Source organism: Mustela putorius, unplaced genomic scaffold (genome assembly GCF_011764305.1).
Source record: "Mustela putorius furo isolate JIRA1106 unplaced genomic scaffold, ASM1176430v1.1 tig00003859_pilon_pilon_pilon, whole genome shotgun sequence".
In the NCBI taxonomy this organism is placed as follows: Eukaryota; Metazoa; Chordata; class Mammalia; order Carnivora; family Mustelidae; genus Mustela; species Mustela putorius.
Genome location: NW_025422011.1, coordinates 13,927,954 through 13,953,597, shown reverse-complemented (window position 1 = coordinate 13,953,597; position 25,644 = coordinate 13,927,954). Strand labels below are relative to the sequence as shown.

Sequence of the window (25,644 nt, the reverse complement as noted above, 5' to 3'; positions counted from 1 at the left end):
AAGTAAAAGTATAGGTATTTAAGTGAAAGAAGGCTGCTGCCCATCAGTCATTTATATAATGTATTGTTTTCTGTATTTAAGGCTCACCTCTCATTTTTAGGGTCTTCATTACTATGTTCATTTTTCTAAAATCCAAGTATTATATTTATTTTTTTCTTCCTTGGCATAAGAAGTATTTTTACTTCTACCGTCCATGTCTAAACAAAGAGCACTCTCTAAACAGAGTTTCTGTGATTGACTAAATATAGAAAAATAAAAAAATAGTCTTTTATTTTCCTGCTGCCTGATTCTTGGCTTAAGAAAAACTGACTGCAGTAGTGGCTTCCCAGTGGCTCTCTGCATGGCCTCACCTCCCTACAGCTCTAAAATTAAATTCTTATCCTTGTAGTGGAATGATGGAAAAAGCTAACTGAGGCTAGTCTTGGGTCCCAAGGAGTAAGATAATAGAACCTTTAAAAACAGTGATCCAGATCCTCTCGAAAACATGGTAGCTAATGACTAGTGGAAAAAAAAATACCTATGAATAAGAATTTACTTCTATGATTAGTTATAACAAGTAAAAAGTTTTAAGGAACGTTTTCCATGAACTACAGTCTTCTTATTTTCCTTCATGTCAATATTGACTTTTTTAAAGCAGAATTAAATTAGATTAACACCAATGTTTTATTGTAATGTTGTTGATCGACTCATTCACTCAACAAATATTTACTGAGTGCCTACCATGCCAACCACTGCTCAGGTAAGAAACACCAGTGAGCTAAGATTCCTGCTTTTGAGGAACAAGTAAGTGAATCATATAGCATAGTCAGGATACATCCAGGTCTTCTAAATGCTAATTGTTCATTCTTTTTTTTTACAGAAGGACCACCAAATTATATAAACTTGGTAGACCCTCAATAGAATTTGGTGGGCCTTCTTTAATAAAAGGAATGCAAAATTATAAATGTAAAACTAGATACAAAATATTCATTTAAAATGAGAAAAGAAATCACAATTTACACACATTAAAAAGCTCACACATAGTAAAAATATTACAAAATATTTCCATTAATTACCTATCCAACACGTTTTCTCTGAATTGTCTTTGATCATCTTTTCATGTGGTAATTTGGTTACATTTTCTATAAGGAGAATAGGAATAATTCTTTAGCACTGTTAATCTGGCATGGTTAATCAAAAGTTTTTTTATTATTGATTAGAAAAATCTCTTTCTGTCAGGCTCTGTGCTCAACGCAGAGTCTGCTTTGGATTCTCTTCCCCCCCCACCTTCTCTCTCTCAAGTAAATAAATAAAATTGTTTTAAAAATTGTTTAAAAAAAAGAGAGCACCTGGGTGATTCAGTCAGTTAAGCACCAACTCCTGGTTCTAGCTCAGGTTGTAATCTTGTTGTCATGGGATTGAGCTCAAATAAATGAATAAAATCTTATAAAAAATGTTTAAAAAAGAAAAATCTCTCTCAGTATTATAACTCTGTTGATCGTTTTATAAAAGTATTTAGGATTGATGTCAAATTTGGGGAAAACCTGATCAGGTTTCTTTAAAATATGAACTATAAAATGTGGAAGAATTTCCTACAAATAGCTGGCTTTATTATTTTCACACCATGTTCTTCCTCCACCACCTATATACTTTTGAAACCAAGCACGCTAGTCCATAGACAGAAAGCAATACACTCTAGCCAGCAGGTAGGAGCCATCTTCCTGGAAGCGCTTTCCGCATCAGAACAGCTGGCACTAACTGAACTATATATACAGGGAAGTGACTGCAAAACATTAATTACATTCTGCTATACCCAAATTAAATGTATCCCCAACTCAGTATCCCTCCCTCCAGACCTCAAAAATGCGTGCAACCAGGGCACCTGGGTGGCTCAGTGGATTAAAGCATCTGCCTTCAGCTTGGGTCATGGTCCCGGGGTCCTGGGATTGAGCCCCGCATCCCGCTTTCTGCTCAGGGGGGGATCCTGCTTCCCTCTCTCTCTGCCTGCCTCTCTGCCTACTTGTGATCTCTGTCTGGCAAATAAATAAATAAAATCTTTTTTTAAAAAATGCATGCAGCCACTTGGTACAAGGGAAAATTTGACAGAGAGGAAGTTGGCAGACAATGACAGAAACAGACAATGGTCTCAACCAATTTCAGTTAAGATATATTTGCAAATTTTACAAGAATACGTGGCCATTGCACTCAGTGCTCGTATGTTTTCTCCCAGGGTTTTCAAAGGGGTGCATGCAGGGAAGGAACCCTGAGCTTAAGTTTCATTAGCTTCATGGTAATTGCACCTCTGAGATTGTTAGAAGGTGCTAAGTGCTACCTAAAAAAGGGCAGGGGATATAGGGCCTGGGATCAGAAGTGTGACGGGCAGCACACATATGAAGCAGGTGACCAGAACAGGCCTTCAAGAGAGGAAAGATTTGCGTAAGGACTTGCCAGGGAGAGTTAACCAAGCAGATAGGCTGGGAGAGGAGAATTGCAGGCAGAGGGAGCTGCTTGAGCAAAGAAACTAAGGCAGAGATGTGGCCGGTATATTCTAGGAACTGCGAAAAGACTAGTGTTACCAGAGCAAGGTGACAGAGGGAGACGGTAACATGAAGTCAGAGGGTTAAGAGACTGGCAGAGAAGTGGAGAACCTTTGCAGGGTTTGGAGCAGAGCAGAAACAGAATCTAACTTAAAAGGATTATTGTGGCTGCTGGGCAGCGGGCAGACTGCAGGGAGTGTCAGCCGTCTAAAGAATGGATGATGGGGGCTCCAACCACAGTGGTAACCATTAACATGGTTAGAAATGGTCTATTTCTGTTGCTCATTCCTGGGTAATTGTACTTGTTCATTTGTGTATTAGCAGGGTTGGGAAATAAAATTTGTAGCTAAGCAAATATTTTTGAAATATATTTGTGTCTATGGGTATAAATAAATCAAACTGAACATAACTGTCCATAAGCAGTATTTGTGAAGGCAGAAAAATATCAACGAAGTACTAAAAAGATTTTATTTAATATACAGTGACCAAAACTTACCCCTTGGGGGGAAAGATGACCTGAATGAGTTTTGACCTAATGTGGTTCTTTGACAGGTTTGTCTGGCATCATTCATCATATCTGTTTAAGGGCTTGTATAAGGTCTAGTTCAGTGCCTTTAGCCAGCCTTTAATACTGTGAAGTCTGGTTAAGAGCTAGCTGTGGAGGAACAGCAGGTTCCCAAATGCTCCATAACTGCTGGGCAGACCACCCAGGAAGCTCTTCTGTGTGTGAGTAGAAGACAAACACCTAAGCTTCAAAATACCTCAGGATACAACGCTGTCAAGAGGCAATAATAAGAAAATGACACTGCAGCGTGTTGCCAACAGTTGAGAGGCTGTGCAGAAACAGGATTTACTACTACTGGTCCAGTGAAGAACAGGAGTATAAAATAGCCACACAAAAGTACTTGGCATATTTCAGGTGGATATAATTAAAGATGTTGAAACAAGGTTAGCTGACACATTGTTTGGATTATAATCCCCAGAATGCAGATTCTGAAGCCAAGATCTACTCACAGGAAGTATACTGGTGAGCCTTCTTCCGAGCAACACTGGTCGGGAGTGAGGACATCGGGAGTGGGTAGGTCAAGGTGAACTGTGATGTAGTGGCAACAGAGGCCTCAGGTGGGAGTTCTAGAGCTGGAATGGCCGGCCCTTCAGAGTCATCCAGAACTCAGTAAGGAGAAGGAGCCCTGCCTTCTCACTGTGTGGGAAGCAAATGTTGGCTGCAGGCTGCCCTCGGGATGTGTGCCTGTTCTTGGGAGAAACGGTTCCTTTACTCAGAGGGTCACTCCCCAATTAGAACAGAGCTGTGGCAGCTGGGGGTGGGTATCTCAGTCTTGAAGAGGGGATTCTGGCAGTAGCGGGAACGGCATCCACTACACGCATGCCTGGCAATATTGAGTGCAGGGGGCACAATCGCACACACGCACTCACTCAATACTACAAAGCAAGCACATCTTACAGGGACGTCTCTCTCAAAGGTTAAATGACTCGCCCGGGAGCAAATCTACTCATAATGAGTAAGGAGATCCTCAGAAATGAAATCTTCTAGTGTTTTAATTACAAATATCAAAGTTTAGTCTTATATATAGTATTAGGAACTTTCATAAGATGAAACTTGATATGAAAAAAATTAAGGACACAGAAAAGTATTTTAGTGTAAAAGATTTTTTTAACCTAAGTCAAAGAACATGAAAATGGAAATGAAATATTAATCTTATGTGAGATGCTAATTAGCCATGAAAAAAATCTTCATCCAATCAGAATTCAAAATCACATTTAAAGATAGAAAATCAACTCAAACTGAAGTAATATTATAAGTACGTTAAATCAAATAAATATGCTATTAGGGTTTTCATGTTTATAGACTTGCAAGATAATTTTTAGAATATTCACATTTTCTATATTTTCTCAAATGTATATTATCTATCAAACAGTAAACATATCTAACTTAAATATTCAGATAAAGTGATAATCACAAAACAAATATTAAAATTATGGGACTCAGGCAATGAAAACTTAATAATGAATTAGTTAGTTTATACTGCATATACAAAAAGTTGTTTTACTGCCTAACAGATGTCTTTAACTAGTATTTATTTTATTTATTTATTTTTTCTTATTGTGTTAGGTTAGTCACCATAAAATTCATCATTACTTTTTGATGTAGTGTTCCAAGTTAAGTAGTATTTAACAGGTGAGGAGCCAGTATGTTTTGTCCCAGGAAATGAAAATACACTTGGGTAAAAACAAGTTACATAGTTGTTAAACTTTATCAGTTTAAATGGTATCTGGACAAAAAGTCAAATAATATTTTAAAGCCCATTAAAGGGATACCTGAGAAAATAATTTATTTTAAAAGAGACACTTTAAGTTTCCTCTATAAATAGGTTGAAGCAGAGCCCTCCATTTAGCAGATGCAAATTGGGTGACTGCGTATGGGGCAGAATTTTAGGTGAGATCCAAAAGCCAAAAATATCTCTCCCACCAACTTGTCAACATTTGAAATGCCACTTAGAGATTAACTCCTTTGTTATAATTAAAATACCACGGAGGAAATTATATTCAGCCATATAGGTTATTGTTCCTTTGAGGCTGGGATTTTCGGTCTCTGCTCTCTGGAATCCCTCAGCAGGCTTGGGGTGGGTGGAGGGCAAGAACAGGTCTGTGGTCCCAAGCGGGAGAACAAACCTGAGTGAGTCTGTGTGGGCAGCCACCATCTTGGCTTCAACTAGGGTAGATCCTACTTTTGTTTATATAGTAGATTCCAAAAAAGAATTTTAATCTAAGAAAAATATATTGTTGTAAACTGTCTTAGCTTGAAAGAAAGTATGGCACGCCCTTTTCGAAAGAATGAAACTTGAAAAAAGGTGGTAAATGAGAACATGGGGTACCTGACAGTCTAAACTGGGGGCTTAGGGGGTGGGGATGGCTGAAGGTCAACAGAGGCTGAGGATGGAGAGGCCTGCAAAATGGCCATCACAGGCTTCACAGTTAACGTGGGAGCAGGACTACATTTCCCTGCCTTTAAGCATTTGAAGTCACATTTTGGGGGCAATGGGTGGCTCAGACAGTTGAGCAACCACTCTCGACTTTGGCTCCAGTAGTTTTCTCAGAGTCATGGAATAGAGCACTGCACAGGGCTCCCTGCTTAACGTGGAGTCTGCTTGAGATTCTCTCTCCCTCTCTCTCTCTGCTCCTCCCCAACTCTAAAATAAATTTAAAAATCTTTTTTAAAAAAATGGCACATTTCATTGTTTTGTTAGAATATTTCTTTTAAGGAACTTCCCTGCCATCCCATTTTTCTGTCTATTGACAAAGTAAAATTTCCAAAACAAGGCGAAAGTTCTACAAAAATATTTTCTTTGTATCCAATTAAAATTCTCACTAAGATACGAAAATGTTCTAAATTATCTGGATGACAGTGGCAAGGCAAATGTGCTTGCCTGTCACGTCCTAAGCCAAGTAATTTCAATAAGCCCTTTATACATGAGGATCTTTCAAGAAGAAATGAAACAAAGATCTCATTTTGTTGAAATTAATTTAGTGCCTAAAATTCTATTTAATTGGGATTAAAGTATAAGGTGTATAGATCTTGTCAGTAGTGGGTATAATATAATATACCATATACCAGAGTTTGGTAAGTTAAGGCTTTTTTGGAAGCTCCTGGATTTAATATATTTCTTTCCAAAGAAAATGAGGACTTCTTTTTGATGAGAAAAACATAGTCACATCTCCCAAATCCTATTTCAGTAGGGGAAATGAACATCTTAAGATTAAATATGAGCTAAATCATCAGACTTCCCCAAATTCTCAGCCTCAGAAATCATATTCTCATCTTTAGGTAGGGTACATGTTTTTAATGCTATTCAGTGTCTTTTTAGAATATATCAAATATGCCTACAAATTTAATTTCCCCCTTAATATGAATAAGGGGAAACTGGGTAACTAAAACCTGTATAAAAGTTTGCCATCTATAGCAGTCCATTTTTATTTTAGTAAGTAATCCATTTTTCATAAAACATTATTGAAATTGTATGTAGAATCTTAAGTAGGTGTAAATGTATCACTTCATTTGCACTTAGTAGAAAATCTGTATTCATTTCTATGTTCAGATGATGAATTGACGCTTGATAATATCCATGGTGAGTTGGGCTAACATAGATGTCAGTGGGTAATTCAGGGGACGGGAGCATATGTAGGAAGAGAATCTCAATGACTTGAGCATCTCAAACACTCTGTGAAAAAGCTAATTGAGAGGTAAAAACAAATTAACTGCTATGGAGAAGGACAATCTCCCCGAGAGAGAGAGTGTGCCGACAGCAGTAAGGTTCAGTGGTTGCATTTAGTCCGGGTAACTGCTGGGACAGTAATCCAGCTCTGGCCTGGGGACTTTCCCTGCTGACTGCCCACCTGGCAATTCTCTGGGCACCTTCAAGGCTGTCAGGACTGTGCAAGGAAAGCTGCTCTCATTACAACCAGCTCTGCATGGGAGCTGATGCCCCGACCAATTGCTTTTCCCTGATTTTGATCCAGACGCAGTTTTTCTCTTCAGTGGGTCTAGGAAGGGAAGATTGTATCTTCCTGTGCACAGAGATTTACACCTGGCTGCAAATGCCTGTCAGGAAATAGGCTGAGGTGAATACACTGGCATTTCCCCCCAGCAGTTGAAAGATGAAAGGAAGGAAGGAAGGAAGAGGAGGAAGGAGAGAGAGAGAAAGAGAGGAAGGAAACAAGCCAGCAAGCAAAGCGAAGAAAGAATAGAACAGAAAGTAGAGTAGATGAGTGGTTTCTGTGCCTACTGCTAATCGTTATTCCATGAGAGGTTGGAAGGCATTCACAGGATCTCAAGTTTCTTTGCCTTTAAAATGAGCAGTCTGACACTTGCCTACAGTGATAAAATCCACACATAAAAATTAATAATCTCCATCATATTTTGCCCAACATTTAAGGAATGTTCTTAAAATCTTAACAATGACCCCGAATATTCCAATCTTCCGAGTCTCGTCATAATTCCTTTGAAAATGAATGTCATCTTGGAACATTTTAGTATCTATACTTAACGCATATCCTGAATTTGTTTTTCCAATGTTTATCCAAATAATGTAGGTGAAATAACAGAACAGCTCAGGGATTATAAATACATATCTGGAAAAAGTGGTTTAAACAGAAAGACAAAAATCAAGGGCTGTACAATGGAAATAAGGACATAATGCACACACAGTGATGAGGCCATTCAAGAAACAAATCTTGCCACTATTTTACGGATAAAATATGTTATATAAAAAATGTTTTCTCCTTCTATTCACTTAATTGCTCCACATATTCCTAAATATATAAATAAACTTTCTATTAATACATATGGTTAGAAAGCCTCAAACATTAAAAAAAAAAAAAGACCACCAAATAATCTCAAATGGATTCATGATGCTCTTGTGCCACTGGTAGAGCAAATTCCATATTCAAATATCTAAATCCAAATTCAGATATCCAAAGCATAGGGATGACTAGGTATCACAGATAAAAGTTAGTCTCTTTTCTGTAATCAATCAAATTATCCCATCTTCTGAAGAGAAATAAACCCATGAACTGGAATGGTAAAGTAGTAAAAAGCTGAGAAAACCCACACATTAGTTTCATTGTCTTCAAAAGGTGTCCTATTGCTCTAATTGTATGAAAATAATCATAGGCATGGGCCAAGAGGGTATTCTAGGCTTCTCTGCATCTTCCCACAGTACCTAGGAGAATGCCTGGCAGGCAGTATTTGATAATGTGAGGATTTACTGCACTATTCATTGAAAATCATCTTTCTTTCTGTCACCGGCAGAATACAAATTGTTAGATGCATACCATACTACTCAGAAGATGAACTAGATGCCGGACAAAGATAATCTTTTAAAAATAAATCTCTAAATTATCCCTTTAACAAAGCTAATTTTCCTTATGCTATAAGAGAACAATATAACCAAACAATATAAAAATAGAAAGGCTAAAAATCTCCAAATCACAGCTGCCTGAATCTTTTTTTGTTTTGTTTTAGTTACTAAATTCCACCATATTTCCCTTGCTCCCAACCAGAGTGAATTCATGTAAAGTTAATGAAGATTAAGCTTCTAGACCCATACTTGCCCCAGCCCTGAGAGTACTGGAAGTTGCTGGGAGCTTTAGATTATCATAAGTAGGGAAGGGAAGCCAGCAACTCTCTAGCAATTAAGGAGTATTTCCATATAAGTACTTCTGAGAAAAACTAAAAAAAGTCTCAAAAGAAAGGATCTAAATCTCCAATCCTCCATTAATTTGTCATGGTTTACTTTCTTAATATAAATAAATATCCACTTTCAGGCCTAATTTTAAATAGGTTCCTCTTAATCCAAATAAATATCCACTTTCAGGCCTAATTTTAAATAGGTTGCTCTCGCCCAAATTGTGTAAGCTCTAGACCTCACATAAACCGGATCTGCCTCCACTGACATTGAATGGAAGACAACCCACAGAGCATTATTGACCAATTGTGTGTGAAAAGCACTAATTCTAGTGAAAAAACTTCCCTGTACCCATCTTCCACTTGTTTCCCCGTGTTGTCTCCCACCCACTCACACATCCCACACTCGTGCTCATCAATTCTCTGTCACAATCACCCAACGTCCTTCTAGTTTTTCCACCCACCATCTCTTAAAGCTTGGCTAATACCGTTTCCTATCAACCCTTTCTTTCCTGCTCTCCCAGGGAAACGCTAACATTTCTGACAGCATCTCCATGGGGATGAAGAGGAGGAGCTGCAAGAAAGAACAGGACTGGAAAAGCAGAAGTCATTGAGCCATAGCTATAGCAGATGTTCTCAAAGTGGCTGGGGGTGGTGGCATTGACAGGGGATCTAAGGTAAGTGAAGGTTTAGACTAGTAAGCATTAACTCCAAAAACCTGAAGGATTTCATAAATTATGGTGCACATCAAGTGTGACTACTAAAGCTAGAAACAATAAGATTCCATCAACCTAAAAGGTCCCATGATGGGCAAGAGACTGTACCAGAATACAAAAAAAAAAAAAAAATGTACACTGTGGTTATGACTACATAGGGCAAATGAGTGCTTATGGAAATTATATGCAAAAGTGAGAATGGTTATATAACAAATAATGGGATTATAAGTGACATAACTTTTTCTTAAAATTCCTCTAATGTTATTATGTTTTCAATTTTTTTTATAGGGAATTTTCCCATACCAGGGATAGACATTTAGGTTGTTCTCAGGCCTTTGTCTTATATATCCATTTAAACTCAGGTCTATTTCATGCCATGTAATTGCACAAATGGGACTGAGGCTACATGGAATACAGAAAGAGTATGTCCTTTTGAGAGGTGGCCTGCTAGACCTTACCAAAAGCTCCTATTTCTAAGTTATCAATGAAAGATATGATGAGGATAAGAACCTCAGTGAAAAATTGAAGACAAACCATATACAATATGAAAAACCACGCCAGGGAATTTTGAATCACACCTGGCCTTCAGCCCATATTTGAAAGCCACTGCTCTAGAAGATGATGACAATACAATCAATTATTTTGGTTCTTAAAGCTACCAATGGATATGTATACACACACACACACACACACACGTGCATATGTGTATAAACATAGATGTATAATACACATATACATACATATTCAGCAGAGTGATATAGATCATCAAACACAGAAAATTGGAAAGATGATCATCCCAGTTTATTTTATTGATCAGGCACTCTTTTAAGATCAAAATGGATAGAAAGGGGGAAAAATAAGTTTTACTAGAGCCACAATGCCTTTGAGTTATAAGTAGAAAACATATTCATTTGTTGATATATCATCTAATACTCTGTATAGGACATGCCATGAGACGGGATAAAGTTGTTCATAACCAGAAAAGACATGGTCTTGGCCACAGTAAGTCAGAGGTAACTGCGTTAGAGATGGTGCTCCAAGAAAGGGCAGTTCATCCATGTGCCATGGGAAGCTAGAGTTCGGCCAGACAACAGATATGATCTGATTCGGGAATTAATAAAAGATGGCATGCAGTGGCCTTTGCTCAGTATCTCTTCAGCTGGAATTAGCAAGTTCTCCCCACTGAGGAGGAAGTGCAGAAAAAGACCTCAATTCTAAGATTTGCAAATCTGAATATTTGGGATACAGTTTGCTAATCCATTTTTGTCACTACTATCTGGCTCTTTCCATCTTAAGAACCAGCTTAGAAAACTGCAGATCTTGGTTTCTTTTCCATCAGTCCAAACATGCACTCCCAACAATTTCAAGTTACTACAAGTCGTCACTGAATACAAACTTTGGAAGAGACGCTCAGTAGCATACCATTATATAGTGTTTCTGTGAAACAAACATGATAGGCATAAATAATTTTAAGGAGAATAGGTAACAGTAAAACATAATAAAATAATTAGGAAGTGAAGATTATTATCTTTGTTTTTAACATGACTACTTTATTTTAAGTTTATATAATTTTTAACAATGGCTGTATTTAACAACTGACTCATGAAATTCCTGAAAATTTAACAATGAGCAATCTCAAACCAGTAGGAGCAAGTTTCAGCTTTTCAAACCCACTTAGTCTCTTGAGTGTTATGCTCACTCAAGTGTCATGACCTCAGGGTTGTGAGATCAAGTCCTACATTGGCTCTGGCCTTAGCAGGGAATCTGCTTGAGATGCTCTCTCTCCCTCTCCTTACACCCTCCCTCCATCCCCCACCCCTTGCATGCTTTCTCAGTCTCTCTAAAATAAAAATAAATAAACCTTTAAAAAAAGAAGGAGGAAAAAAAACCTCTGGAGGTGGGGGTATTGATGTTTTAGAAAAGGTCTCCAGATGATTCTAATGTGGCAGCCAGGATTGAAAGACCAGTGGTCTATGTTAAAACCTGATGGGGCTGATGTCCAGGTTTCTTGGAATACGGGAAAAAGAATTTATTGCCTAAGAGAAATTGGATATTCCAAAGGGGAAAACTGGGAAGAAGGGAGGGGAACTGAGCATTCCATGGGAAAAGAATGATAAAGACGGAGGATATCTTGGAGTGGGGAGAGGGAACTCAGATAAAACCAGGGTAACTAACCATCGTGTTTTGCCTGGGACTGAGAGGTTTCCTGGATATAAGGTTTTCAGTGCTACAACCAGAAAAGTCATGGGCACATGAATGGACGCACTGGATTTTTCATTTTATTTATTTTTTTAAAGGTTTTATTTATATTTTTGACAGAGATCACAAGCAGGCAGAGAGGCAGGCAGAGAGAGAGGAAGAGGGAAGCAGGCTTCCTGCTGAGCTGAGAGCCCGATGTGGGACTCAATCCCAGGACCCTGAGATCATGACCTGAGCTGAAGGCAGCTGCTTAACCCGCTGAGCCACCCAGATGCCCCTGGATTTTTCATTTTAATTAATTTTCATTAATTTAAATTTAAACAGCTACATGAGACTAGGGGCTACTGTATTGGACAGCACAAGAAGATGGCTTCTTTGCATATATACATTTCCTCTTCTGTTTGCCGGTATGGAAAAAATTATGAAGCATATTAAAGAAATACATAAGAGTAGTAATTCAGATCCTGAAGTTAAATATTTGCTATCAAGCCCACGTACAAATATGAACACATGATAAAAATTATTCAGAAATATGTAACAAACTTGTGAGAAAAAAAAAAACTTTTGTTTTTTCCAGGCATATTCCCAGGCATTCCAGGTTGCTGATACAAATGAGTGGAGATAAATGATATTAAGGCAACCATGCTCCCTCACCTAGCTCCTCTCTTAATCAATAACAAGTACTTTGCAAAAGGTTGGACTAGATCTGTAACCAAGACAGAAATCTGGAAAAGAAAAATATTACTGGATGATGGGAAACCTTGACCTTGATGTCTTGAACATCACTTCCTAAACCTTTAGCTGACTCGTAGACTACAGAAAATAAATTATAATGTTTTTTGTGGAATTACATTTCCCCAAAGATCAATTTTTGCATGGTAATATTCTCATTCCAAATGCAAACATGATAATGTCATTTTAAAGTATTACAGATAGAAAATATGATGTTCATAATTATAATATAAAGTTTATAATTGTAGAATAAAACTTAATATTAAGAAAAGTTATAGAAATAAAGACTGATTAAAATATAATTACTTTGTTATCACATTCAAATATAGATATAATTTTTAAAATGATGAGTTGAAATAGTTTGTTCCTTTGATGGAAAAATGGCCATCCACTGAGTAATTCAATTATTTTCTCTTGAAATGTGGGCTACAAAATCATTAGAACAACATTAACTTGACAGACTTAACATGGATACTTGATTGTGATAAACAAACGATTCAAATTCCTTAACTTTCAGTTCTTAAGCCACTTTAGCCAAGTATGAGTCACTTTTTTCTCTTCCAGAGGTGCAATAGCAAAATGTAGCATAGAACATTTAGCCATCTTGTCCCGACAAATAACCAATTCACCTTTTTCCCCAGTATATTCTTAAGTATTGATTTTACCAAGTGAACTCAGACATGTGTCACACTTATCCAATACAGATCCTTTTCCTTGGAAATGTAGTTTGTACATCAATCAGTCACCTGGCCTTTCACCTCTAATTCCTATTGCCACTGTCTGTCAATTATTAAAGCCTTTCCCATTTCTCTAAATAAGATCTTTTTTGAAACTGAAATACATAGTGACTCCTATCAAAAATATATGTTTCTTGGAAAAGTATGCCATGTTCACATGATTAAATGTCTTCATTAAAATTACTTTTCTGAGTTGAAAACATTGAAAGTTTATAAATCCACTTTCCAAATGCCTCTAGGTATTTTCCTTTAAAGCATACTCTCTGAATGGTAATATTAGCACTTGTAAGCCAAACTCTGGTTTGAGAAAGACAACATTAAAAGAAATTCAAGCTGAGTGGCATTGTTAGAAGGGTCTTCAAATGGAGCAGAGTGTATTCATCTCTGGCTGAACCCAGTGAGAGTTACAGAATGACACCCACCTTGAGCTGCAGGCCTCCTGGGATAAGAGTGTTTGCTGGAAGGCTTTTAATGTGTTGGTAGACATAAGAGGAGAATTGCTCCTGCTCAGCCTGTAATTGGGGGCCAAGTTTAGAGAGATGACCTCTGTTGCTTTTGATAGCTGTCTGCAATTCATCAATCAGCCTGCTCACCTGAAAGGGTTAAATTACAAGAGTTGTTAGCAAGAAGTAATTGTTGATGTCACACCTATTAGATTTTTGAGTACCTAGTTTGATGGGAGGGAAAATGACTTCAATATAAGAATTTGAGTATAGCGCTATCTTCAAGTAAAGAGAACAGAAGAGATACGCATTCTTTCATCAGCTAATTTTATTTATGGGAAAATTTATAATTTTTGCACTTCACTAATATGGAATAGATAGCCATTTACAAATGCTGAATAAAAATATCTCCGGTTATGAGAAGAAACATGCACCTCACAAATTTGCGAAGGATTTCTAAAATGCTTAACAGAATAAAATCTTCCTAAGACTTCAATTAATCCAACATATGTATCACTGACAATATTTAATTTTATTATATGAAAACCATGTTATGTAAATTTGTTTTCTCTAATAGATTAGATTCTTACACAAACATTAAGTGATATATGGTAGTCACCAAAAGAGATTAAAGCAGAAATTCACTTTACCTATGGCCCTTTAAAAATGATTAAATTAGACCCATTTAGAGTTATGAATGGGCTTTTGAAATATTGGGTTAAAAATCATGGCTCTTCCATTTACTGACTGAAAGACTGTGAACAGGTAATAAAACCCTTATCTGTAATGAAGAATAATAACAGCCTTATCATATTAAGAATTAAATAAGATTACAGAATGAATGACACATTGTCTAGCCTATAGTAATGTGTCTAATGTACATTATATTATTATAGTGTTTTCTTTTTTAAATCTAGTTATTTTCCACATATCAAGTGTTAGTTGTTATTCTTGGTCTATCTTTCCTATTCCTATCCCTACTTCACATAAAGCAGATAAAAATTTGAAACTATCTGCTAGCAGATTCTCCATCTCACTTCAATGTCCATAGTAAAAAATGGGAAATCTTTCTCCAAGGGTCTCCCTTGTACAGACACCTCATCCTCTTTTTCTCTCTTTCAAATGAAATATGGTATTTGTCCTAGTATATACTCCAACTCTGTTAAATCCATGATTTCTATCCCTTCTACAGAGGAAACCAAGAAATCAATGAAAGCAAGTTTGTACTCTTATCTATATAACTTGAATATTAACTTTTCTACTCTACCTAGTTAGTTCAAGATTACATATGTATGTACACACACACACACACACACATATACGTAGACATACACTTTAATGACATTAACTTTCCCCAAAAACTTTAGAAGCATTATGTGCATATAAACAAGCTAATTTAAATGATTCTTATTTTTCTTTGATCTTCCATATCTCTCTTATTTGTCCTTATGTCATTAATCATCTACTCCCTTGTTTTTTTTTATTTATTTTCATTAAAAAAAAAAATTAAGTAGGCTCCAACGCCAGCATGGAGCCCAGCACAGGGCCTGAACTCACAACCCTGAGATTAAGACCTGAGCTGAAATCAAGAGTTGGATGCTTAACTGACTGAGACACCCAGGCGCCTCTCAGCTAGTCGCTTAAAAAAAAAAAAAATCCTACACTTTAAAAAGGACTGGCAAATCTTTTCTTGAAAAGGGACAGATAGTATTTTCAGTTTTATAGGCCATAAGGTTTCCATCAAAACTGTTTGACCCTGCAGTTGTACTTTGAAAGCAGCCACAGACCACATGTAAGTGGGCAAGACTGTATTCCAATAACACTTTTTAGGAAAAATAATCAATAGACTATATTTGGCCCTAAAACTGTAGTTTGCCAACCCTTCTTCCAAATTCATATATTTCTTCTCCTTCCTTCCTTTTCTTATAAGTAATACTCTGGTCCACGCCCTCATCTCCTCATCCTTTCCCCTTACTTGAATTACCACAACACCTACTGAGTGGTCTCTCTGTCCCTGGTCTCTCCACCTCAGAGTCACCCTGCCACCTCCCCTGAATTAATCTACCTCCAAAAGAACAGTGAATCCCCCAGTTGCTCCCCCCATCTTCCTCAGCTTGGCTTTCAAGATTAAAAACCTTTTCTGTTTTTTGGAATGAATGTCTATGCTTCCCATAGTACTGTTAACTCTACTATAAAGTTGTAACATTTAAAATACAGAAATAATAAGTGATCCAATATTAAATTGGTCAGTTTCCAGCCTAATCTTCACCATACTACCCTCCAGTATTATCCTCAAAAATGATGGATAATAACATCTGTCATACCAAAACTAGAGACCAAAACAGGCCAAGCAACTTGTTCATATAGTTGTCTGACAAAATTTAAATGCAAGAATGAAAAGCTTTAGACTCCAGATGCCATTTCTGCAAAGCACTGATCCTCTCTGAACCTTTCCTCACCCCCAGCATCATATGATTTAAAAAGACAAAATTTTATGTTAGTCTTTAAAATATATTAAACATCATGCAATGCATTATGCTTGTCAGTAATACTGTTCTCTGCAATTTTCATACTGTACTTTATACTATAGTGAGCCACCAAAAAAAAAAAAAAAGGAGGAATTTCAGGCTTTGATTTGAGAACATTTTTATACATGACTGGTTTTACTGTCACAATCCATAGCCTTTCACAGATAGGGGATTTCATGTGACATCAGAAACCAACCAACCATACAATTGATGATGTCATTTGCATTCTAAAGGGCTATTGGTTAAAGCCTTAAAAGTTTCATTTCCTATGAATCCTTTGTTCTTTCAAAAAATTTCTCTATCATTTTTGCTATTTTCAATTGTCCCATGATTATCTGTTAATGTATGTGAAGTACAATTACATCAATTATCACCTGTCTTTTTAAAAAAGATAAGTTAAAACTATCAAAAAAGGTGTTCTAGCAAAAATTAACATATCTCAAAATAGGAAAAAATATATCAAGAATCCTGCATTGACATTTTGGTAAAATTTCCATCCAATCTTACTAAAACTTTATGTTACTTTACATATTCATAAGGTCTTTTATCCCCAAAGTGCTACATTTTGTTCTCAGTTATTATAACAGACTACCCTTAAAGATAACCCTACACATGAAGTAACTCGTATACCAAAATTGGGTAGGTAATACAATAACCCTGAATTATTTTACATAATATGATTTTTTTTTCAAATCACAGATGTTGCCAGAAGGGGAAAAATGCTCTTTAAAATTCTTCATCATGAATCTTTTTTTTCCTGCAAATCCTTTTTTTTCCTCTCTCTCTCTCTACAAAGGCAATGTGAATAGGGGTAAAAGAAGACAAAACTTGACCTTTTGTGATCCCAGCATTAATGGGTCTGTTCATAATTCAATCTATGTGTGTGTGGGAGCATCCATGTGGAAACATAGAGGCCTGAGAGACATAAAGCCTTTCCCTTTAAACATTATCTGACCCTATCAGTCCCATTCACAAAAGAAGGCTTACGTATGCATATGTTGAAAAAATGCACCATCTCATTGTGCGGCAGAAAGCCTACACATTCTACTCTTCATTCTCCGTGGAAATGCAGCACGGAAGTGACACTTGTACAGAATTTGGGAGAGTGACAAATGAGCAGAAGGTAGCAAAAAAAATAAGTATTCGATGAGGGAAAAGACCAAACTTCTGAAAGAATGCAAATGCACACCTGTCTATAAACATAGAGGCTTTTTGCTTAAAAACACACATGGGGAGTTTAGTCATGTTTTTATAACACATTAATGTAACCCTTGAATTTATTCAACTCTCAAGATTATTTAGATTTACCATAAAATATCATTGTTTCTAATGATTCTAAAATTTATGCACATTGAAGTTGTATGTTCTGAATTACACATTCTGTATATTGTCCTTTGGCTATTAGGAATGATGCTTTGAGGAGTTCATGGTTTTTCCAATGATGAGCTCAGCTCTTCCTTGATTTCTATGTGGCCTTGAGTCCATCTACTATTAGTAAGGAGGACTCCAGAGAACTTTGCACTAAATTATTGCTTGAAATCAGCACAAAAGGCGACAGCCTCTATCCTGGGAATGTCATCTTGGCATGCAACACACAGGGAATGGCCTCAAAGCTAGGTCTGTGCTTAAACTTAAGACCAAGAAACTTTCTAATTTATGACATAATTAAGAACCAGAAAAGGGTTAGGGAGATGAAAATGAGTATTTTAAGTTTCCTGAAATCTCTTCTTTCTTTCAGGCCCAAGGGTACAGCATTTTTTAGGTTGAAGAGAAATGTAACGCAGATTTGATGAACAAAGATTAGAAAAGATATGAGAACCTATGAGCAAAGTTACGTATCTCTTAATTTAGAAAGATGGGCTGCAATGTAACTACCCATAGAACTTGAAGTGTGTACCACCTCTTACTCATACCACTTCAAATATTCCCAACTTTTTAATAGTTTCTAGAACCCTTCTAAGATGGAAGATATCTCTGAAGGAGAGTTACCATGCTTCCAGCCAGAGGTCCATTGTGTGCACCACCTTTAAGCCTATTCAAGAGTCTAACATTCATGGAGGAAGGGGTGATTAAAATAGAGAGTTTTTAAAAATTTTAATTCCAGTGTAGTTTATATACTGTGTTATATGAGTTTCATATATGAGTTTCAGTGTACAATATAGTGATTCAACAGTTCCATATACTACTCTGTGCTCATCAACATAAGTTACCCTTAATCCCCTTCACCTAAAATAGAAACACTTAAATGTCTTTATAATTCATCTGGAAATTGAGCTATATTGATGGCAACAAAAATAATGTCAACTATACCTTTTGAGGAAGCAGTGAGAATGTGCTTCACAGGCTTCTAACCAACCACAGAAGCACAATGAACCATAGGTCCCAGCTACTATCTCTCAAATCCAAATGGCTGAGGATGCTGAGGTAGGTCTAACTTAGGGAGTCATAGGACTCCTCTGAAGGACAACTTGAGGTGAGGGATACACTACCAGCTTCACTAAACCTTCCTTAGACTGCAGTGCTGTCTAAGAGGCTTCCCTCCAGTTTTCCTTTCCTCTCTCCTTCACTCATGTTCAAGCCTGCATTTCAGTCTAACAGGTCTCCCAGACTTACCCAGAGCTCTCTCCATTTTCTCTCATAGGCAGTTCTTCTAATAAAATACATACACATTTAATACTGTCTTGGTACTTACTTTCCAGAGAACCTGGAATAACTTTTAAACTAACAATAGCAAATTATATGCACATTTCTAAAAACCATTTCCCAAAAAAGTAGTTTAACATGTAACACACCTCAAAGCAGTCTTATGAAACATACATTATTATTATTCCCAGTTTTCATGTGGAAAAATTAAATGAAATAAAACAAGACCATGTCTATTGTCTTAAGATAAAAACACAGACAGCAGAAATCTGAATCTAAATCTCAGATTTTATGATGTTTAGTTTGGATTTTGAAATATATCTAGAAATACAATATTTTTGTAAAAAATAAACTCTAGGCTAAATAAATTTTGAATTTTTTCCCTCCCAGATTTTTCATTTCACATTCATGATTTCACATTTCTATATATGAATTAGGCCCAAAACTTGATGTCACTTACTTTTTCCAACCAAAATATTGAAAATTACACATCAAGATTAATATAATCAGTTTCAAAGTAATGACAGAGAAATTATTCCCAAACTGTATAGAATACATTTAGAGATCACTGCACACATGTCCATGCGCACACACACACACACACACACACTCACATACACAAACCACATATTCCCTTTATTGTGTATTTTATTTTTTAAGGAAACAAAAGGCATTTGAGTCATAACCAATCAAGCAAATACGTGACCAAATAAGGCACTGTATGAGAAGAACACTAATGTATCTGGGTATTAAATAAACATTAATAAATTAATAAATACCAAATAAGCACAGCTACTTTTGGATATTCTAGAAAAGATAATTTTCATTTCCAGTGTTGCTAACAAGGTGGCATTTAAAGTGATATATTTAGCATAATGATAATTTTTCTGGGCCACTTCAATTTCAGTTCCACTGAAATTACAGTTTTGCATAAAATATCAAAGAGCAAAATAATTACAATATTTAAAAGGCAGAAAATATCAAATATATTCATTCTTTTAGATTATTCTAGATTTAATCTCTAATAATAATTTGTTATTATAGGCATATCTTTAATGATACTAATTAAACTAGAGATTAGTATTTGCCTTTCTTAAAGTTTACCATATCAAGATACATGATAGATTCAATTTAAATTCCTGTGAAAATGTAGTAAAACTCTCCAACTGTGATAAAAACATTTTCCAAATGAGTAGAGGACAATATTTTTTACTTTATAGCTGTAAATCCTGTCTTTTAACTGGTTACAATTAAGTGGAATGAGTGAGAACTGTAACTTAAATTATACAATCATTATTTGCTACATCTTAGAGCTTATTCAATTGAATTTTTCTTATGAAATATTCACTACTGAGATTACCAATCTATGGTTATAATATTGTCTTTAAAATTGGACATATACAAGTCCCAAAGATTAATACAGTCTCTAATTTAAAGGTTTGAATTTACTCAGGAAGATTTGAAGCATTGTACCTGTTCATTTTCATATCATACATAGTTAGCAGAACAGATGCAATCATAATGATAAGAAAATATTAGAGCCCCAAAGCTTCGATAGTTTTCCTTGCCAAAGTGTCAAAAGAGAATTACATGAAAGTTTAATTTTTAAATATTCACATTACCTTATTCTTTAAGTTGATTGAGATTTTATTTACTGACAATGGTACATGGGAATTAGCAAATTCATGGTCTCCCTCAGAAAGAGTAAATGCTTTTGCATTCCAGAAACCTACATAAAAATCATTTTTTCCTTTTGTCTAACACCAATTTTGTATTTTATTTCATTTATGGAATATGCTGTCAACTTCACAGCATGAGCTTTGGAGAGAAGAAGCTTTGCTTTAATAGTTCATTACAATATTGCCTACAGAAGCTTATGATTAGCTTACTTAAGCCTGACATTTGTAAACTACAGTTTTTCTTTGATAAGAGATAACACTGTTGGCATTTCTAACATTCATAACAATAATATTACTTCTAGAAGTCAGAAAATAAAAATAAGATTCAGTACTTATTCAAAGTTCAATAAGATTTTAATGTTTTTCCTATGTTAGCATATTTTATAATTTCCAGATTCAACTTGCATGTAATAATTTCCTAATTTAGGAAATTTGTGAGAAAGTTTTCAGAAATATTTTTCAGGAAATAACAATACTTATTCTTTCAAGCATATAATGATTTTTCAATCTGCCTATATCAATAAAATGATTCCAGTTTTGACCAATTGTTTTCATTTTGTTGCTATCAGATAACTATAGTTGGTTTACTATCAGACCCAAGTAAAATATGTTTTAATTTTTAAATTAGCACTCACTATAATTTTATAATACAGTTTAAAAAGGAGTTTCTTTTTTTTTTTTTAAGATTTTATCTATTTATTTGACAGAGAGAGAGATCACAAGTAGGCAGAGAGGCAGGCAAAGAGAGGGGGGAAGCTGGCTCCCTGCTGAGCAAAGAGCCTAATGCGGGACTTGATCCCAGGATCCTGAGATCATGACCTGATCTTAAGGCGGAAGCTTAACCCACTGAGCCACCCAGACACTCCTGAAAAGTAAGTTTCTTACTTCTTCTTGTGCCTTATGGTGTTCCTTTGCTGTCATTGAAAGAATTGCTTTTTCAGTAATTTTTTCTTTCTGTTCATCTACAGCCAGGTTCAACTAGAAAAAAAAAACAAATTGCATGAAAATAGGCATTACTACAACATTTCTTCAAACAACCAATTTAGCATACACATGGAAGGTAATTTAATATTAATTTGGCCCACATTTATATGAGAATGAACTCCATTTAGATTAAGTTGAAAATACATTTTTATATTTAAAATATTTAACACTGAATTATTCACACTCACTTTTATCATTTATAAGTTTATTAAAATGTGATTTGGGAGAGGGTCCTTAATCACAGACATTTGACACCAACAATTACTTTTTTAAAAGTAATTTTATCAAAATGAGCATAGCAATTTTTTTTAATTAGGCAGATATTTCCTATTAAAATTTTTCATTGCCAGTAGGGAATAAATTGGCTGCTGTTACATCAGGATAAAAATTCAAGAACATTAACCAAAAGCAAATGTCAATTCAAACACTCTAGAACAGTTCAAAATGATTTATAATATTTCAAGACAAGAAATAATGCATCTTAAATACCTGAACAGTTACCTGCAACCTGATCCATTAAAGGTCTTCCACTACTTCCACTACTCTTGCTAACCCATATGTTATAAATAGATGAATGTCATCCATTCTGTGTTGTTGTTGTTGTTGTTTTTTTAATAATCCCCATCGAAACAAAATGCTATTTTCAATGAAGGAAAAAGCTGAATTCACACAACATTCACTTAGCAAACTGGTATTATCAGAAAAAAAAAAAAAAAAAAAGAACAACCTAATACAAAACTTTTTGAATTGGAATATTTAACAATTCTTAAGCAATGGACTGGCAATATTGTATCTCCCTACTGAGGATAAAGAATAAATAATGGTCACATTTTTTGTTTTGTTTTGTTTGTTTTGTTAATGTTATTGTTGCTTTATATATATATATATATATATTTTAGGATTTGTTTATTCTAGAGAGAGACTGCATGAGCGGGACAGGGAGAAGGAGAGGGAGAGAGAACCTCAAGCAGACTCTGCACTGACTGCAGAGCCCGACGCAGGGCTCAATCCCTGGACCCTGAGATTACGACCTGAGCCAAAACCAAGAGTGGGACGCCCAACCAACTGTCACCCAGGTACCCCTGTTGTTGTTTTAAATCATGTTTTTTCATTGTATGCCTGGCAAATCATGTTTGAATTAACATGAATCTTTAATCCCTATTCTGCCTGAAGACCCATTCTTATACTTGAGATAAAGTGTGAGTGGGAGTGAATAATATGGTTTCTTCAGTCTAGTTATGTATATGTGCTATAAGAATAGTATCAAACCTGCAAACTCTTCATCCACTGATATGTGATACAGCACAGGATATCAGAGATTCTGTCTTGGTAGAGGGAAAAGACTAGGTGATTCTGATGATCACCTTGTATAAGGAGTTGACAAACATTTCTGTAAAGGGCCGGAGAGTAAATATTTGAGGCTTGGTGCAGGAGGGCATACAGTCTCTGTTGCTCATACTCAGCTCCAGCCTTGCAGCATGAAATAGACAATACATAGTGAATGACCAGAGCTATGCCTCAGAAAAACTTAAAAAACAAACAAATAAGTAGCAGGCTGCTTTTGAACAGCAGGCAACATTTGACTATACCTGTCCTGGATTGAGGACCACAAAAAACAGGTTTGCTAAAAAATAATCAGCACATAAGGTATAACATGATAACAATAGTTAACAATGCTGAATGGTATATTTGAAAGTTGTTAAAAGAGTAGATCCTAAGAGTTCTCACCACAAGGAAAAAATACATTGTTTTTCCTTTTTTTTATACCTATATAGGAGATGATGGATGTTAACTAAACTTCTTGTGGTAATCATTTCACAATATATGTCAAAGTTGAATCATTATGCTATACACCTTAAACTTACACAGTGTTGTATGTCAATTACATCTCAATTAAACTGGAAAGAAATCATCATGTGAAACTATTCTTAGGATTACTCTCCCTGAAGAATATTTTTTCATATGCTGAAGTAATACAAAAAGCACAATATTATAAAAAGTTAAATATCTACTTCAGGGAAGCCTGTGTGTAAGTGTGGTACAACATAGTTATGTCAGGTCTCTATGGCTATTTATTTATGTGGGGATTCTCATCTGAGGAGGAGATCAGTGTGAAGGGGAGAAGCCAGGAAATATTCACCAAATTCATCCATTCCTTACAAAATTAACTTCCAAATGCACGAACATTTTGAGCAGATCTTTTTCAAGGAACACAAACAAAACAAAAACAGAATACTAAATTCTTTGGTGCCACAGCAGTAAGTCAGATTCTAGTGAGGTCTCCCAGGGCTATGACATTTAGAACTGCTTCCAAGTAACTTTTTAAAAGGTGGGAATTCTTTACCTTTGAAACAACCACAGTTGGGAAAATCACCACCATTCTAATATTCAACTCCTAAAGAAGCACTATACTAGTCTACATAAGCTAAGATCAAAACACATCAACATTATCAGAAAACATCATATGCATACCAAATAGAGAATCCAGTAAGATATTAAGAAATAAATGCTTAACAAAATAGAATGATACAGACCTGGGCCTTTTCTTGAAACAGTCCAGCCATTCCAAAAGAGAGAGATTTTTTATTGAAAATTATTTTTATTTTTTTGTAGAGAGATTTTTATTGAAAATTATTGAAAGTAAAAAGTCAAATTAAGAGAGTGCATTTTCGGGGCACCTGAGTGGCTCAGTGGATTAAAGTCTCTGCCTTCGGCTCAGGTCATGATCTCAGGGTTTTGGGACCGAGCCCCACATCAGGCTCTCTGCTCGGCAGGGAGCCTGCTTCTCCCCCTTCTCTCTCTGCCTGCCTCTCTGCCTACTTGTGATCTCTGTCTGTCAAATAAATAAATAAACTCTTTAAAAAATTTTTTTAAAAGAGAGTGCATTTTCACTTGAAGTATTAATAATATGCAGTGCTAACAGCATCTTTCCCTCAAGTCCCATGTCATGATAACAATTGTAGGAGTCTTTTTTCCTGTCACTTTGGAGGAAAAGATACTGTTTCTTCATTATGACTGAACTATGTGCTTTTGATTTGCTGTTCTTATCTGAAATGTATGAAATAATTTTTGTCAATGGGTTCAAAATTTCTGAGGCTAATTTTTCATGTATAAAGGGGCAGAAACTTCAAGTTAAAAGTAAAAGATAAGGGTATTGTCCTATTTAAAATAAGTCAGAGAAACAGAAATACCACATGATGTCCTAATATGTGTAATCTTTAAAAAAAAAAATACCAAGCTCATAGATAGAAAAAATTGGTGATTGCCAGGGGTGGATGTGGGAGGTAGAAGAAACAGGTAAAGAGGGTCAAAAGGTACAAATTTCCAGCTATAAAATAAATAAGTCACAGGGATGTAAAGTATAACATAGTAACTATAGTTAATAATACTGTGTTGCATACGTGAAAACTGTTGAGAGTAAGGCTTAAAACTTCTCATTATACACAAAAAAATTGTAACTATGTATGGTGACAGATGTTAAACTTACCATGGCAATCATTTTACAATATATACAAATATCATATCATTATGACATACACCTGAAACTAATATAATGTTATATGCCAATTATAACTCAATGAAAAATAAACAGAGATGGCTAAAATTTATATAAACTATGAAAAGCCAAATATCTACCAGAGAAGTGCCACTTTGTTCTAACTATATCTCACTCTTTTTAAATGTAAGAAAACACCCATAAATATTCATTTTACCCATAAAAATCTAAAGCTAAATAGGAAGGTTTAATTTATCATTTTTGTCAGGTCTTGTTGCTAATATTTTAAAAATAGTAATAAATATTGGGTATCAGAGCTCAGTTTAAAGTTGCTCTCACTCAGTATTAATGGTAACCAGAGTAGAACCATCAAGAGATGAGTGCAGGACAATGGCAGAAATGGAGAAAACAAGAAACATAATGGTTCTGTCAAAGAAAACTAAATAAGAAGTACTCCCCAAAAATGGTCTGTTTAGAGAAACATGATTAAAAAGGAATATATTCACCTCAAACTATCTGTTTAGGAATTAAGAAAAAAGTCCACCAAAGTATACCTGAAGCCACGGGTTTCAATGAAATGATTTCTAATGATCATTAATTTTCAGACTATGTGTATTTTACATAAAACTTCTAATGCTAAGGTAGCCGGCATTATACTTTCTTTGAAGCCCTAAAGGGTCATGGTTTAGTAATATGTACTTCTGTATAACATGTACGGCCCATTGTGACTATAAGAGAAAGTGCTCTTCATTGAGGAGTTCCTCAAACA

General features: G+C 35.5%; 1 protein-coding gene across 12 annotated transcripts in view; it reads right to left on the bottom strand.

Annotated features, from left to right (window-relative positions):
- The window catches only part of DCDC1 (doublecortin domain containing 1), a 437,850-nt gene that overhangs the window by 212,656 nt on the left and 199,550 nt on the right, over positions 1 to 25,644 (bottom strand). For all 12 annotated transcript variants that reach the window (XM_045066083.1, XM_045066081.1, XM_045066085.1 and 9 more), the window contains 2 exons: positions 21,281 to 21,373; positions 13,525 to 13,695 (listed from right to left, as the gene is read on the bottom strand). In XM_045066083.1, coding sequence (XP_044922018.1) covers positions 13,525 to 13,695; positions 21,281 to 21,373 — 264 coding nt within the window. The remainder of the gene's footprint in view (positions 1 to 13,524; positions 13,696 to 21,280; positions 21,374 to 25,644) is intronic.